The sequence below is a fragment of the Camelus bactrianus genome, chromosome 6 (assembly GCF_048773025.1).
Source record: "Camelus bactrianus isolate YW-2024 breed Bactrian camel chromosome 6, ASM4877302v1, whole genome shotgun sequence".
NCBI lineage: Eukaryota > Metazoa > Chordata > Mammalia > Artiodactyla > Camelidae > Camelus > Camelus bactrianus.
In genome coordinates, this window is record NC_133544.1 from 22480116 (window position 1) to 22497585 (window position 17470).

The 17470-nt window shown below is 38.3% G+C and overlaps 3 protein-coding genes across 6 annotated transcripts in view; 2 read left to right on the forward strand and 1 right to left on the reverse strand.

Moving 5' to 3' along the window:
- Positions 1-690, forward strand: part of SNW1 (SNW domain containing 1) — a 30960-nt gene extending 30270 nt beyond the window's left edge. Inside the window, exon 14 of the mRNA XM_010947886.3 lies at positions 1-690. Coding sequence (XP_010946188.1) covers positions 1-199 — 199 coding nt within the window. The 3' untranslated portion in view covers positions 200-690.
- SLIRP (SRA stem-loop interacting RNA binding protein) lies at positions 691-7095 on the reverse strand. The gene is made up of 4 exons (XM_010947887.3): positions 6938-7095; positions 4070-4128; positions 1253-1360; positions 691-803 (listed from the first exon to the last, which is right to left on the reverse strand). The coding sequence occupies exons 1-4, from the start codon at positions 7032-7034 to the stop codon at positions 732-734; spliced, it is 336 nt and encodes a 111-aa protein (XP_010946189.1). The 5' UTR covers positions 7035-7095; the 3' UTR covers positions 691-731.
- ALKBH1 (alkB homolog 1, histone H2A dioxygenase) overlaps positions 7095-17470 on the forward strand; it is a 22451-nt gene continuing 12075 nt past the window's right edge. The window contains exons 1-4 of one of the 4 annotated variants that reach the window (XM_045511332.2): positions 7185-7324; positions 7417-7586; positions 9563-9671; positions 11429-11591. In XM_045511332.2, coding sequence (XP_045367288.1) covers positions 7467-7586; positions 9563-9671; positions 11429-11591 — 392 coding nt within the window. In that variant the 5' untranslated portion in view covers positions 7185-7324; positions 7417-7466. Of the gene's footprint in view, positions 7325-7416; positions 7587-9562; positions 9672-11428; positions 11592-11628; positions 16086-17470 lie in introns of those variants that run through there. The other 3 variants (XM_010947890.3, XM_010947888.3, XM_074365188.1) reach the window with 3 other exon arrangements.

Consider the following 17470-nt stretch of genomic DNA (forward strand, 5'->3'; position numbering starts at 1 on the left):
ATTTGTTCCCGATAAGGAGTTTTCTGGTTCAGACCGTAGACAAAGAGGCCGAGAAGGACCAGTTCAGTTTGAGGAAGATCCTTTTGGTTTGGACAAATTTTTGGAAGAAGCCAAACAGCATGGTGGCTCTAAAAGACCCTCAGATAGCAGCCGCCCCAAGGAACATGAGCATGAAGGCAAGAAGAGGAGGAAGGAATAGATACTTGCTCTCCAAAGTGAATGAACTATTATTCATAACCCTAACGATGCAAGTCGTTATGGGGGAACACTTTGTAAATGGCCAGGATAAAAACCAAATCTGGGTGTCAGAGCCCAGCACTACTTTTTATTACAGGAGAAAAGGGGGGGGGGTGGAAAAATTCTACTTTGAATTACTTAGTTTTTTTAAAGAGTGGGTTGTGTTTGTGCTTCTCCCACCTTTTGGCATTTATAGAACATACTGCCCCACACATGAAATTAAGGCCACTTCCTTTTGTGTGACATAAGTACTTTGGGGTTAATATTTTGTCTATGAATGACTGCTCACAAATCAAGTTACCCCAACCACAGTGAGTAGAAGGATGCTCACATATTGGAACTGTCCTGCCAAATGATGTTTGCCTCTATTGTGCTCTGTTTTAATTTGGAGTGGGGAAAGTAAGCTCTTGCTTGGTGCAACCATTTGTTTCAAATAAAAACATTTAGACAAAATTTTCAGTTTTGTTTACTTTATTTAATAGGCAGTGATAGTCTCAAAAATCTTTCTCTTCATCAGATGTTTGATCCCCTTGCAAAGCCTTGGGTCTCTGAGCTTGAACATGGAGCTGAAAAAAATCAAATAAGCACTGTAAGGAAAGGCAATGTCTGCAAAAATATTAAAACTGAAAACTGATGCTTTAAAGCTACCATTTTATTAGGGAGTCAGCACTAGTTAGTAAAGAGGATGTTATTTGCTCCTTGTACTTAAGACTCCCTGAACTTCAATAAAAAACTAAATCAGTTTAGCCCAGGGTCACACAGTAAGTGGAAAAGCCAGGATTTCAACCCCGGTCTCCCTGCTGTTCCCACTGTTCCATGTTACATACACCTTGCTGACCGTTAAAGGCTCCTGTACTTTTCTCTCCAGACCTTTTAGAACTGGGAACTTTACCACCACCACCATTCTTTAATAAACATTAAGTTACAAATCTCCCAAAGTCCCTGTCATTTTACACTTCTGACCTATCTAATTGATATACAGAAATCTCATGATATGATGTAGAAAAATATTTACCTTAACTCCATCAATAACATGATTTTCCTGTTGTAGTGCATTCCGAAGTTCTTCTGAAGAAGAAAAATGAACCCAACCCATACCTCTGTGAAAGCCAGTCTCTCTGTCCTAATAATTCAAAATTTAGGAAGAGATTAATAATCATGAACTTGAGAAAGTTTCCAGGAGTTTCAAATCAAACCACCAACTTTTTCATCTGCCAAAATGGAGTAAAAGACATTTTAATAAATACCAAAAACTTTGCTTTAATACATATTTACTTTCCTATTTACCCAAGGCTTAATCTCTGTGTTAATCTTAACACTCTCTGGCTTTTCTATTGCCACTAGGGAAGTAAAATGTGGGTAATGAGCTGTGTCATTCTAGATACAAACCACATTAACAGCAATAGTCAAGGGAGATTTTGATCGCATAAAGAAGTACTCTTCCTGTTTTCTAACTTCCTCATTCTAGAAACTAGAAAATTAAGCCTCAAAACTAGGTACATTTCTGGTAATTTCTGAGACCAATAACCCTCATCACCATTTCCACCATTATCATCACATGCTCCTAAAGAAAAATACAAAAAAAAATTACCCTTGTTTACCTAGTTCCACACTTCTGGTTAAGTTAAACAATTTTGCTACTTCCCTTTGTGCGAAAGACAAGTGCTTATCACTCAACCTATACATTTATACATCAGAGATTCTAATGTTCTTAGACACACCTTTCCCACCCCCCAGCCCTTCTATATATGACAGATACTAAGGTGTCTATTCACTCAATGTACATCATCAGTCTTGTTACAAAGTTATGGTGTGCTCTGCCCCCCCCCCCAACTCTGAAAAAAATTCTTAGAAATTGCCCCCATGCCTGGAAGGTAAGTTTGTAAGTATTAACCTAGAACACAGTAAATTTCTGGTTATGTCTCAGTGATTCATTCCTTACCTCGGATAGATAAGACAATTTTTAAAGCACTCTACCTACAGGTGTCCATTTCCATTTGTCAAGGCATTAAAAATTTTGTTAAAATTTAGATACTATGTATCTAAAATTGGAACCTGGATTTCTAACTTGAGTACAATGAACTTGTTAACTAGAAACTAATTTTTTTGTTATATATAATTTTCCCAAGAATCAAAGCCTTCTCTTGTTTAAAATCTGTTAACTCCAGGTCCTAAATTACTCTGTTTATACTTTCAGGAGGGAAATGACAACCAAGAAAAATCTGTTACTTTTTAGAGAAACTTTTTAAAAATACTCTTCAAAAAACACAAATTTTACACACACACTTTGTAAAACTAGTTTTTAAGCTTATAGATTTTCATGTCTGTAATATACATGCCTCCTTTAATCAACTGTAAAATCCCACTATATCAATGAATTAATATCTATTTAACCCATCCCACTGACGAACACTTAGGTTCTTTCCAATTAGGATATTATTAAACAATGCTGTTTTGAACATTCTTGACTTCACATTTCTGTAGAATAAATTCCTAGAAATGAAGCTGCTAAATCAAAGCAAAAGCAGGTTCTTAATTTTGATAGATTTTGCCAAATTACCCTTCAGTGAAGGTACCAGTTAAACTTCCCAACAATTTCAGTACTAGATTCCCTACATCTTCACCAGCACACAAGATGCATAATCTGTTAGATCTTTGGAAGGCAAATAACATTAAATCAAGAGTTAAGAACTTAAGTTACTTTAAGTTGATATTTTACCACAGCCTTTTTGATGCCATGAGGGAAAATGGAGCAATTTTAATGAAGCACATGTAAACTCTATGTGTACTCACATCATACCCCCAAATAAACAATAATTCTAGAAAGTCCACAGAAAAATAAAGCCCAGGATAAAGTAGAACCTGATTTCTAAACCCTCATGAGGAAGCAAAGAATATGTAACAAATAAAAACACAACACACAAAGCACTCAACTTAATGAGGATAAAGGTTAAAACAGATATTCTCCATCAGTTTCATGATAAAATTATCCTCTACTCTCTCAAGTCCTTGTTATAATACTGAAATAGGCAAAATTCCAAGATGGCCCAAGATCTCCATGTGTCCCGCCACGTTACCCCCTATATAATCCCCTTCCCTTGAATGTGGGTGGGACCTATGACACTTCTAACCAAAAGGATATAGCAAAAGCAATGAGATATTGCTCCCTTGATCAGGTTATGTGGCAAAGATGATGGGGTATCACTCCAATAATTACATTATAAAACTGTCTTAGCAGACAAGAAAGAAACTCCCTTGCTGACTTTGAAGCTGCCATGTTTTAGAAAGTGCCTACGGAGAAGGAGAGTAATAAGGACTGCAGGCAGTCCCTAGGAGCTGAGAGCAGTCTCCAGCTGAAAGCCAGCAAGAAAGCAGGTACCTCAGTGCTACAGCTGAAAGACAAATTCTACCAAGAACCTAAGGGAGCATGGAAATGGGTCTTTGCCAGTTGAGCCTCTGGTGAGATGGCAACTCCAGCTGACACCTGGACTGCAGCTACATGAAACCCTGAACAGAGGACCCAGCAAACCTGTGCCTGGACTCCTGATCTGCAGAAACTGAGATAATATATGTGTGTTGCTTTGAGACATTAAATTTGTGATAATTTTTAAAAACCAACACAAATACCTCAAATATCTAGGATAAGCTTTTTTTTATTTGGGGGGTTTTTGGTTTTTTTTTCCCCTTAACTTTTTAAGCCGTATCACTCATAACTTAATCAACAAAGATTGACCACTGTCACTCCATGAGAAATTCATACAAATTGATATGCTCTGACAAGAAAATCAAGAGGATAACATTATTACTTTTTTTTTTTTAAGTTAATACTCACAAAAGGTACAGAGCACTTTCTTATATGACCAAATTGTGCAAAGTGTTCTCTCAGCTCATCTGTATAGGAAGAGAAAACATATTAAGACTTGTTAATGTATTTTGTATCCTCCACCCTTGATTGTAGATAGAAACCAAAAGGGGTCCTAGAATGCCCAAACTTCTTGTGAACAGGAGCTACTCTGCATTTCCTTGAAGCTTTAAGATTTAAGAAATAGATACGGTATTGATTATAAAGCTGTAATGTACTAGATTTGGGGAGGTGATGGGGTGAAGACATGGACAAACATATTACTGAGTTGACTGTTGACTTCATCCCCAGCAAATATTGAGTATCTTCACCATACCAGGTGCTGTGCTAAATGCATGGATTATAATCCCTGTGAGCGATCTTCTGATCACACAGAAGACAGACAATTACAACACTGCTTGTTAGCTATATTACAGATTTCCAAATAAAATCCCAATTTACTTGCCTTTCATAATTTAAAGTTTACATTAGGTTAAATAGTTGTTACTCATAATAAAATTTGTTAAGTTGACCTACCTACCCTTCCTGCCTTACTATTGCTGGCCCATAGTTACTTTCTAGTACAGCAAATGAAATTCTGTGTATCTGTCCTGTGAATTCCTATCTTTGTCTGCAGTTCTTTCCTATTAAAATGTCAGTAATCCAATCTTCTTCTGCCAAAACTGTAACTATCCTTCAAGACCCAGGCCAAATATATCACAGATTATTATTTTATTGGGCTCTTACTGCAAAACAAGACAAAGTACTAACCCTGTGAGGCCTCAAGGAGGAAAAGTGGATAACCTTAAAGATCAAAAACCACATGATCTCTTTCTTTTCTGAACTACAGTGCTTGTACTTCCACTGATTTACATTTCAGAGTACCTGCTTCATCACCCTAGTCCATCCAAACCTCACTGGTTCAACAACTGCCTAGATTTGCTGATGTCCATCTCCTCACCCCCATCACTACACCATAAGCTTGCCAAGTGTTGAGTCCACTATGTCCATGGTGATTGATACACAATAGAGCAGTATTTGCTGAATGAATAAATAAATGTCTAGTAATCCTTCAACAAGCCACAGGAGCTAAATTTCTGAAGTGTTCTAATAGTTGATCAAACTAGATGGCAAGATCAGGATCTCACAGAAGATATTAATGGAGGATAAACAGAATAGTTTTAAAGCAGGTATTTAAAGTTCTAGAAAACATTCACTTCCAAAACAAACTGGCCTGGAAGGTAACCCTTTCCCCAAATTACCTACAACTGTTACAGAAAAACAGCTGCAAGCACCAAGAACAATGCCTACCACATAACAGACACTCCTTAAATGTGTGCTGAATGAATGATTAAATGAACTGAGAGACTGTAGTCACAATTGTATGTTATGTAGACTCTTTAATGGTTCTGAACAGCCCATTATGGTCTGGAAACTTGCATCTGCAAGATGCTAAGGAAACCCCTCAGCCTTTCCACAGAGGTTCTCAGGACCTAAGCAATTTTACTAGGTGTGGTCTTCACCTACCACGTAAGAAGACGACGGGGCACAAACAAATCTATTTCCCATTCTACTACCCACACCTGTCCCATTCCTTTTTTAAAAGCACATGATCTGAGACAAGAATGGCTGCAACAGTGACCACGGATTTTTAAATTTTGGTAAGCAAATGTAAAAACCTCAACTCAAAACTGTAGCTGACAAAAATCAATGTTGGTGCAAGTTTTCAGTACTAATTACTCCCATTCCTTTATCGCCAGCCTAGGCCTCTCCAGTGAGCTTCAATTTTAGTAATCATCAAAACAACTATCACTTACTGAGTACTTACTCTGTACTGACCCTAAGACTAAACAGTTTACATATAAACTCATTTAATCCAATCACAATCTTAAGAGGAAGGTATTATTGATTCCATTTTATGAATGATGAAACTGAGGCACAGTGGTGAGCCCTTTTCTCCAATTACCTTCCGTTAGTCAGGTTACACAACTAGTAAATGGAGGAGCTGTCATTCTAACCCAAAGAGTATGGCTGTATGGCTGTGGGAGTGCATTTCTAAATCCATACACAACGTCCTCTGTCCAACTAACAGACGGAGACCTCACAGATTTCTCAAACTAAACACATTTAAACTTTACTCCTCATCTTTCTTTTTTTTTTTTTTTTCCGGTGGGGGGAGGTAATTATGTTTATTTTTAGAGGAGGTACTGGGGATTGAACCCAGGACCTTGTGTATGCTAAGCATGCACTCTACCACTGAGCTATACCCTCCCCCTCCTCATCTTCTTTCGACCTGCTTCTATATTCTGATCACGAAATTCACCAATGCTAAAAACCTGGAAGTCATTCCTCCCTTTCCCTCCTTTCGTACTTTTCCCCCATTCAAGCCATCATGAAAATTTGTCAATTTTGTTTGGTTAACATAAGTGGATCTGACCGCTCCTACCCGCCCCAACACTACCACCACCAATACCCTGAAGTTCAGTTCCTCGCCTTTGAACTAAATTACTGTCAGCCTTTTTCATTCGTCCTCCTGTCTCCAGTCTTGCCACTTCGAATCCATCCGCCACACTGAAGTGAAAATAACCCCTTCTAAATTGTGTATCTTAAAGTTTCCAAGTAAACTTTAACTTTTAAACCCCGAAAGGCTGGACACCGTGATTACGTGGCCCAAAAGCTCAAGGGGCATCCCTGAACGGCTAACTGCAAACAAAATTTCCTTCTACCCACAGGCTTGCTCAGGAGCAAACTCAGCCTCCTAATCCAGCTACCACGTTGATTTAAGCGCTCCGCAGAAAGCAAAGCTTTTCAGGATTGCTTGGGCCCCAAAATTCCTCCCCTACTACATCTCCAACTCACTCGGGCCCGCGGTCCACGGAATTTTTCTGACAAACGCAACGGGCCGGCCAATATTCGTACGCAAAGCCATAGCGCCCCTCACACCCGAAGCCGCCATCTTTAGATTTAAGGAACTCCGCGACCTGAGGTTGCGACTCCGGAAGCGCTTGCCTGATCCGGAGCACGGAAAACAGCTTCCGGGTCAGAGGAGGCCGGGCAAGCGAGATGGGGAAGATGGCGGCAGCCATGGGCTCTGTGGCGACGCTGGCGGCGGAACCTGGGGAGGACGCCTTTCGGAAGCTTTTCCGCTTCTACCGGCAGAGCCGCCCCGGGACCGCAGACCTGGGAGGGGTCATCGATTTCTCGGCGGCCCATGCAGCCCGCGGCACGGGTCCTGGTGCCCACAAGGTACGGAGAGAGGAACGGCGCGCGCCTCCCCGTCACCTCCCCTCGCTTCTTGGAGAGGTTTCAATGTTCTCCTCACCTCTTTTCGTTTCCAGACTGTTATTGAGCGATCCCCGCCTTCCGCGGGCGCGGAGTTGAACTGCCCATGAAGCGTCACAGTTTGGCGAGGAAGAGTTCTGCTGCCCGTTTCTTCACGCAGCTATTCTTGTCGCGGCTTCGGCCAAAAAATGCCTGGAAATTGGTGTTTATATTCTTTCTGTTAACTGTACATTTGCGTTTCTACTTTGATTTGTGTGAAAATCCGTAAACCGCGTTCGTAGACGCTAGGGTAGTGCCCTGCAGTTTGAAGAAACCAACAACCCGAGTAATCACAGATCTGAGAGATTGATGTTGTTAGTTAAGCCATTGTCCATAAAAGGCCTTTAATTCTCTGGGCCATTTAGAAAGAGGGCATTGAAAGATTCTGAGATAATACCTTAATGTTGAAAGTAAAGGGCAAATTAATCCAAATAGCGAACATTATTTCTGTATTATTCCTCTTGGAAATTAAGGAAAGGAACATAGGGGGAGGAGCAGGAGACACAAGGAGAGTCACAACTGTAATGTATGTTTTCTTTACAATTGCTTTAACACCGAGGATACCAGATCTCTAATTTGCCCTTGGTGTTGTCCACAGATGTCTGGATGAGACATTCTTTCCAAGCTTAGTAATAGCTGTCAGTAAAATTGGAATGCTATAATAACCTCATATTTGTCTAAAACTCAGCTTCTTAGAAACTTCATTTGTTAGGAGGGATTGTCTTAGAGTTGTCAAAATAACACAGAAAGTCCAAGAACGATATACTTGACTTACGGGAGAACCCCTCAAACCTTCGTTCAACTCCTTTTGCCCATATTTTACCATAATACTTAGATAATTTTAGAATGTAAGCCACCTGAGAAGGGGATATTGTGTTTAGCACAGTACCTAAAACAGTAAGTACTCAGTAAATATACTATCTGTTGAGTATATAATACTTGGTTAGTACTTAGTTCCCCAGCTCAAAACAAATTGAAAGTAGCAAATTAGAGAAGAAGAAAGTTGCTATTAACAAGACATCCAATGAGAGAAGTGGGGGAAGTGATGGCTAATAGTCTAGCAAGGGAGCAAGCAGAAAACATTAAAAGATTGAGAGGTTTGGTTCAGTTTAGAATAATAGATTAGGTCCGCAAACTTCTTCCACATTTGAGGGTTTTACTGGATTACAGTGCAGTGTTAAGTATGACATATTTAAGAAATGATTACGAAGTTTTTGAAATAAAAATGTTTTATCCTCTAGGTACCTGGAAGAGTTAGATGGTCAGGACTCTCAGAGTTCCAGACAGCCATTTTATTACAGAGCCTGCATATACACCAGCCACTTGGTAGTTTGTCTGGAAATCTCCACTCTTGACAAAGTTAATAGAATAATAGATCGTATGTCTTTGGGAGAGAACATTTGATGTATTCTAAGTCAAGCCAGGCTCTAAGTTTATTATTCATGTAAGAATAAAGTTTTTTTTTTCTAAATGTCCTTACATATTGTGACTACACACTGGATCTCTTAACCAATTTAATGAGCCAGAGATGGCTCTTAAATGCAAAGAAAACTTCATAAACCCCTTAAAAGCTTAATTTCTAAGTAATTAACAAAGGCAAAGAGTTGGGAGTTTCAGTTTGAAGTTTCATCTAAAAGAGAGCAAATGTACTTTTAGCAAACAGGATTCCCAGTGTTTTACTGAAACATTTTTTTCTGTCTGTTTAAAGCACTCACCCTCCCAGCCTGGTGTCCCTCATAGCTCTGTTTAAACACTGACTGTGTATAAGTTCCCCAGAAGCATTATTATTAGCACTAACCAAAGTTAATAGCATTGTGACTCAGGGTATTCCATATACTAAACACGTTTCATGATTCAAAGAAATAGCAAAGTTGTGGTATCATAGGAAAATGTAGTCTTAAAGACCAAAATCAGCCTGCTTTTCATCACTACTGCAATTTTATATATCTCTGTAGTGTTTAGCAGTACATAGGTGAGGAAACTGAGGTTCTCAAAAGTTAAATGACTTATCTAACTCTTACATCAATTAAGTGGTAGAACTAAATTTAAGAACCCAGGCTTATGACTCCTAACTGCCCCATATCAGAAATGCCTTTAGAGGTTTGAAATTCTGAGTTAACGTTTAAAATAGTTTTACCCTCTAACCCATTTCTGTCCTGCCAGGTGGTCAGATCTCAGCTAAATGTGTCCTCAGTCAGTGACCACGATGCATACAGAGCAGGACTTCAGCCAGTCAGCAAGTGGCGAGCCTACGGACTCCAAGGATATCCTGGTGAGTGCAGTTGACCGCAGAAGGCAAAATCTCTCAATCATTTGTCTAATTTCAGAGAAGAAGTTATAAGCAAGTAAATAGACAAAGGAGAAAACTAAACACATGGAAATGTTCCACTCCCAAACCCCTCCTGAATTCTGCCTCATCTAAGATTTCCATTTATTTAGCATTCCTAAAGGATAGAACTGGAGTCAGTACTGTCTGCCTTATAGTGCAAAAAGTGACAAACCAGGTACAAATCAAAACTTAGGACGTTAACTCTGGGCTCCCTGCCACAGCTCTGAACATCTCCTCCAGGAGAACCACTTTGAACTGACGTGGTAATTCATAATGTTCACTCCAGTCACAGAATCCCTGGATTCTCAAATGGCATAACAACTTAGAAATTGTTGCTGTCATCAAGGCTGAATTTTTTTAAAAGGAATTACAGTTAATGAGATTAAAAGTCCTAATAGACTAAATTGTCTAGAATTTTGAATTTTGGTGATACTGGGTAGCTCACTCTACAGAAGAGTGGGTAATGTTATTAACCTTTTTTCTAGGATCATGGGGCCATTGTAGATTATTATGAACTATTTAGAAAATACAGAAATGCCTTATTTGGCCAAACAATCTTATATCTACATCCTGTTTCTTTCTAGAGGGCTTAAAGTTAACATTGCACTTGTGATTTAAAATATGGATCAAAAGCAAGAGAGACTCCTTTTAAAAACTCAATTTTTGTTGTGCCAAGGGCCAGGTCTGTGTTGCAGCTCTTAGCACATTATGACCACTAAAGTATATATTGATAACATGGGAAGGGGTAACAGCTTTAACACTTATGAAAGGCCTCGTGCACTTTAGTTCTGTATTATAGACAGACTTCAGGTTTTATGTCTGAAGTCAAGAGAAACAGTTGAGTGGTGACTTTTATATGTGAAAGCATGGCTCTTCACGTGTTTGGGTAAATGAGGAGCATACGTCACCAGTAGTGTTTTATGCACTTTTTGTTCTCGAAGGCTGCCCTTTACTTTTCTGGCCTAGCTCCTGTTTTCAAGGCCATGTTTCTATTGCTGTGCCTTCTTCCCTTAACGGATTGTTCAGACTACAGATTTATCACCCAGTTTGGTTTTCTGTTGTCCAAATTGGAGTAAAGGCATTTTACGCATTTTATTGTGCTTTGCAGATACTGTGTTTTTTTGTTTTGTTTTGTTTTATGTTTTTAACAAACTGAAGGTTTGTGGCAGCCCTGCATTAAGCAAGCCTTTTGGTGCCATTTTTCTAACAGCATTTGCTCATTTCATGTCTTTGCATCACATTTTTGTTAATTCTCAAAGTATTTTAAATCCTCCAGCAGCAAAAAGATTACAACTCACTAAAGGCTGAGTTATCACAAAAGCAGCTACAACCTCTATAAATAATACCTGGTGAAAATTTGAGGGGTGTCTTGGCAATTTCAGTTCTAAAGTTTGCTCTGGAGCGATATAATTGATAGTTGTAGAATATTTGTTCTCTTGAGAATAACCTAAAAAGCCAGAGATAATTTCATAGTGATAGATGTCTGATGTTCATCATCAGAACAGTGTTTTATTAACTTGAAGGAACTCCTCTAAAATTGGAGCATTGGAATGAGAACATATGCTTATGTGTGGAAGCCACTGGAAGCATGAGGAGTAAATAATAAAGTAAGGGTATAAGTATGTCAACAAAAATAAATGATCTGAATAACTGATGGAGGATTCCTCCTCTCCTTTTTTTCTCATCCATCTTTTGTATAGGGTTTATTTTTATCCCAAACCCCTTCCTCCCAGGTTACCAGTGGCACTGGGTGAAGCAGTGCCTTAAGTTATATTCCCGGAAACCTAATGTATGTAACCTGGACAAACACTTGGTTACAGGAGAGACCCAGGATTTGTGGGAACAGAGCAAAGAGTTTCTAAGGTAAGTCTTATCAATCATAAAACAGTGTTAGTATTCAGGTCAGGTCATCACAGATCTTTATAGGAACTACTGTGTAACAGTTCGGTGAAAGCGCCTGACCTGTTTATTTTTCCCAGTTTCCACTCAAATACAGCACAATTGTATTCCTTCCCCCAGGAACATTTGGACAGCAGACACTTTGACAGTTATATTAAATTGAGATCCGTTTTAAAGATTTGCTTATCATAGCTTAGATATCAAGGTCATCCTTATTAATCATGAGATGATCCATTTTTATTCAGCTTCAGCCCCCCTTTTTTTTTAATTTACAATTTTCTTTTTATTGATTTATAATCATTTTACAATGTTGTGTCAAATTCCAGTGTTCCAGCCCCTTTTTTTTTTTTTTTTACTTAAAGGGAGTTCCTTTGAAGACTTACGGTATCCTGGAGATAGTAACACTGAAAGCTCTTTACTTCTGCTCTCCTAGATGCAGTCAGTGTTACTAGCTGTTTTATGGTAGGTCAGTTGTTCTTCATGAAAACTAATCTTTGTACCTTAAAATTGTTTCAACACGTGTTCATTCTACGAATATTTTTTTGAGGATCAGCTGTGTGCTAGGCATGATGCTAAGCATTAGAGATACAAAGATAAACAGGACACTGTTCCTGCACTCAGGGGTGCATAGTCTCTGGCAAGAAGTCAGTATGAGCAGGAATAGTTAAAATAGAGCTCAGAAAGTATTACAATAGGTATTTAGGAAGATGCTGTGGGGGCCAGAGGAAGAAATAATTCTTCCAGGCAGTAAGAAGACATCAAAGAAGAAAAAATGATTTTTTAACTAGGTCCATTATCCTCTTTTTTTCTCTGTCCATTTGAACTGAGTCTTCAAAAATGATTAGAATTTTGCCAATCAGGAAAGCAGGAAGGCTGTTTTGAGTAGAGAAAGCAGCCTGAGCAAAGGCAGAGTACATTCTTCTGTGAGATAGGAGCATAGAACGTGTACATTCATGTATTTATTCAGCAAATACCTGTTGAGTCTGCTGTGTCAGATACTGTGCTTGAGTGTTAGAAATTCAAGACAGAAAAGACAGTTCCTCTCTTCAAGGAATTTGTAGGTTGGTTGAGGACAGACACATGTAAATATATAATGAAATATAATTTGGCAGCTACAGGGAGAGTTTAAAAGATTATGAGTATGGCCACGTAAGTGGCTAGATTAAAGATAGATAATGGACGATGTTCCTTGGAAGTCATGAATAGATTTAGCAAGAGATGAAACAGGAAAGGTAGGTTAGGGCCAAATTGTAAAAAGTTAGTAATGTAGAGCGCTAGTTCTAGAGTCAGATTGCCTGGGTTCAAATCCCGGCTCGGCCACTTACTAGCTTTGTTAACTTAAGTAAATTTCTGAACCTTTCTATGCCTCATTGAAGTCTTTTCCTCATTCAATGGTATGAGGATTAAACAAGATAATATGTGAGAAATCTTTAGAACAGCCTGGTAAAACCATTGTACCAGCTTTTTGTGTTCTCTTTAGACCTAAGTGGCTCTAATGGTGCCCTTTTCAGAAACTATGTCATGTTAATTCTAACGGGGAATAGAAAATTTTCTTAAGTTGAAAGGGGACAGGAAAACAAAAATAAATTGCATTAGTTTTCCTTTAAAGATTTCTTGCTGTAGGTTACAGTATAAGCGAGAGCAGTGAGGAAAATCCTGTTCTTAAGTATGTCTTCTGTAGAATTGAGAGCAAAATAAAGGAAGATCAGGGCTGAGTGAAATTAGTCAGAGAGTTTAGAGTTTGTTAACCAACCAGCGTGTTTTCATGTAATTGACTTTTTTGTTTCTGACAAATAAATGACTGTAGAAATCCCAGTTGTCATCTTCTAAGATAGCTTAGATGAATCTCTTTAATAAATCATCCTATAAACAATGATAAGATACTTTTTTTGGACTAATAAATTAGCAAAAATAAAAAATAAGATGGTCATACTTTCTGCTGTCAAAGGTTGGGCGAAATTGATATGCTCAGACATTGCTGGCAGCATTGAAAATTGATTAGAGCCCTAATTCTCCTTCTGTCATTATTGAATGTGTGTTCAGTTTCCTCATCTGGCAAACAAAAGGATTGGACTGGATAAACCATTCAAGGTGGCTGAATCTTGGTCAGAGTCACCTAGACAGTATGTACCAGCCCTCTCACTTTGCCAGAGCATATCAGCAAGGGAGAGGAGCTGTGTTTCAAAAAGATTTCCCTAGAAATTGATTATCTACCATAACATCCACATTGAGAACCACTGAACTAGAGGAACTCTAAGGATCCTTTCAGTTTTAACTTTCTAGGTTTCTGTGGTTGGTGAAGAAGAAACTTTTGTAAGAAATGAAAAAATGTTTGGAACATAGAAGCAAAAATAGGTCTGTTCACAAAATTAGGACATCTCAATCCTATGTTTTGTTCAAAGTTTATTGTCAGTGAATAGTGTAGCTAAAGATTTCTTGCACAAGAGTGCACTAGTTAGGTAGAAGCATCTTCATTGCAGCATTGTTTGTAATGGGAGGAAAAATGAGAAACAACCTAAGTGTCTGTCCACAGGAGATCAGATAAATCAAGCATGACATACCCCAGCTGTAGAATGCAGCCATTAGAAACTCCTAACTCCAGCTCTCCAGCAAATATATAGTAAGGTCTACAGTCTTAGTAAATAAAATGATTTCTCAGTATCTCCATCATAACCACATTAGTCTAAGCCACCATCACTTACTGCAGTAGCCTCCTTACCAGTTTCCCTGTGTGTTCTTGTGCCTCTTCAGTCTGTTTTCCACATAAAGTACAGAAATTATGTCATGTCTCTCCTGCAGTACTGCAATTCAATTCTAATGCAAACCATCCAGTCAGTACAGACATCACAAGCTAAGGGTGTGGTCCTTAACCAAACTATCCTCACTTCAGACACCACTCACAAGTTTGGGAGATCCCCAAGCTATGCACATTTCTGACTAAATGCTTACAAATTCAAGAGAGTTCCCATAACCATCTCAGGTTCATTAACTCACTAGAATAACTCATAAAACTCAAGAAAGCATTATACTTAACGATGATAATTTTATTATAAAAGATGCAAATCAGGACCATCCAATGAAAAGAGGGAGGATCCTGAATACAGAGCTTCCATGTCCTCTTCCTGTGGAATCAGGCCAAGTAGCCCTCCCAGGAGGCTCCCCTGAGGCCTACTGTTCACAGTTTTTATTGGGTTTTCACTACTGAGGCATGATTGATTGACTTACTGACCACATGACTGAACTCTAGCCCTCCACTATCCCAGTAGGTCCTGCTCATATCACTTCAAGCCTCAACCCTCTAATCACTTGGTCTTTCTAGCTCAACAAACCTACATCCTTAGCATCTTCTTAAGGCCCACAGTGAATGATGGATACTCCCATCCCTCCAAGAAATTCCAAGGGCTTTAAAGCTTTCTCTAAAGAACCAGGGACAGAGGCCAGTCAAATTCTTTGTTTACAGCCCCATCACACTTAGAATAAAATAAAGTCTTTTCCAAAGCTGCAGGACCTAGGTGATCTGGCTCTCTAACCTCATCTCCTACCATTTCTTTCATTTATTCTCCAGCAGTACTGGCCTCCATTCTATTCTTTGAACACATCAGGCTGCTCTTTTTACGTGCTGTTCCTTCTACCTGGAAAGCTCTTCCCTTAGATAACCGATCAGTGCATTACTTCCTTTTGGCCTTCATTCTACTATCATTTTATGATTCCCTTATTCAATTAAAAATAGTCTTCTGTTTCCCCTCCTTCTTTATCCCTTTGCCCTCTGTTTTTATTCTCCAGTGCATGGTAGTTACTAAATAATTATTTGTAGGAGTAATTGATTAATGGATACTTTCCTGTACTTTTTGAATGTTGTGAATGTATTATCTATTCAAAAATAATTTTTTAAAGAATAAGACAAGAGGAAATTACATTTAAGTAAAGCAACTTTATTTATTCCATAAATTAGCTTACAAAATGCTTTGTATCCATTGTTGTATGTGGGAAGTCTTTTTTCCATTGATATTCTCAGTGTGGAAGCAGAATTAATCCCTTCCCCTTTCTGCTCCTTTAAGACTTTATGATGCTATTATAGCATTTATTGTAGCGAGTCCTGTCATCTGGCCCTTCTCCCTCCCACTGCCTGCCATGCTCCTTGCCCCTGCCTCCAAGACTTGAAATTTTTGTAGCCTTGATGCCAACCACAGTTCTTTGTATATATTAGAAGGTACTCAGTAAATACTAAATTTAAGTAAATTGACATCTTTTATTAGCCCAGTAAAAACATAATGCTAAATCAAGAGTGATCAATTAAAGATCATATAGTACTCTTCTGTCTCATTTTCATTAATTTATTAAAAAAGTACATTTGTGCTTTAAGAAATATTTGATACTAGCATATATATGAAGATTAAAACTCAGTTCCTTCCTTTGAGGAAGGGACTATTAAAGGAGGAATTCAGATACTTTTTTAAGGTATTTATAGCACCAAAGCCCTATGCTTGAATAGAAGTTGCAAGGTTCTATGTGGGCACAAAAGACAGAGAAACTGAGTCCAGGAAAAAGATTTCCCTGAAGAAGTATTTGAACTATATGTGAAAAAGTAAGAAAAGTCTGCTAGGCAGAGAGTGGAGTAAGAGATGAGAAAGCACTTTAGTATAGAAAATTGCATGGTCAAAACAGCCACGAAAGGTGGGAGGTAGGATACCTTGTAGGCAGTGCTTGGGGATGAAATGAAAAAGGTTAGTTAGAGCCAGATTATAAGAGGATATGCATGCCACACAGTGTCAGTGAAAAATAAGTCAATCTAAGAAAGAAATGGAAAATTTTATTCAAGCCAAATTGAGGATTATAACCTGGGACAGCATCTCAGAAAGCTCTGAGAACTGTTCTGCCTGTTAGAAGTGAAGACACAGTTGCACGTAAGTTTTTTGAGACAGAGGGCTGTACATTAAATGATGTGTTATTGACAGTTTACACAATCCAGATCTAAGCATCCCCTTACAAGATCAAGAAGGAATGTTACCATTTAAGGAGTTGTCTTGTTGGTACTAGAACAATGTTACTCTTTATGTGAGCAGGTCTTTCTGCCAATGAGGGAGGTTTGGTCAGTGCATAATGCAGATACACAAATGCACAGTGGGGTGGGGGGGGCAAAGGGCAGAAAAAAATTTTTATGCTTAATTTTTTTTGTCTTGCCATAAAATAGGAATTTTATTTCATAGTAGGAAATTGTGGACTTTATCCTATAGATGGGGGGAATTCATCAAGATTAGTAACAGATTTTTCACTTTAGAAAGATAATTTTTATGGCAGTGAGGAAAATGGATTGAAAATTTAGTCATTGCAAAAAAGCACAATTAAGAATTTAGCTTAATAATCCATGCAAAAGATGATAAGGCCTGAAAAATACATTGTCCACAGGGCTTGGTAATTAAGAGATTATGAAAAGTGAGGGAAAAGTAGTTAAGCATTATCCACAGAATTCTAAGTGGTATTAGGGTAATACTGAGGTTTTGGGGTGGGGGTTTTCCCAGTTTTATTGAAATATAAATGACATACAACATTGTGTTAGTCTAAGATGTACCGAATAATGATTTGACATGTGTATATTCCAAATGATTATAACAATAAATTTAATTAACATCAGTGACCTCACATCATTACAATTTTTTTCTTGTTATAAGAACTTTTAAGATCTACTCTCTTAGCAACTTTCAGATATACAGTACAATATTCACTGTAGTCACCATGCCATACATTACATCTCCAAAACTCACTTCTCTTATAATGGGAAGTTTTTATTTTTTGACCACCTTTACCCATTTCACGTACACACTCCAACCCTGCCTCTGGCAACC

Bases quoted from the DNA above. Each gene is read 5' to 3' on its own strand.
- SLIRP (XM_010947887.3), bottom strand. From the start codon at position 7,034: ATGGCGGCTTCGGGTGTGAGGGGCGCTATGGCTTTGCGTACGAATATT. The intron at 4,129-6,937 runs GTGAGTTGGAGA...CTTCCTATACAG, and splicing joins TCCGTGGACCGCGGGCCCGA to ATGAGCTGAGAGAACACTTT. The intron at 1,361-4,069 runs GTGAGTATTAAC...TTGAATTATTAG, and splicing joins GAAAGTGCTCTGTACCTTTT to GACAGAGAGACTGGCTTTCA.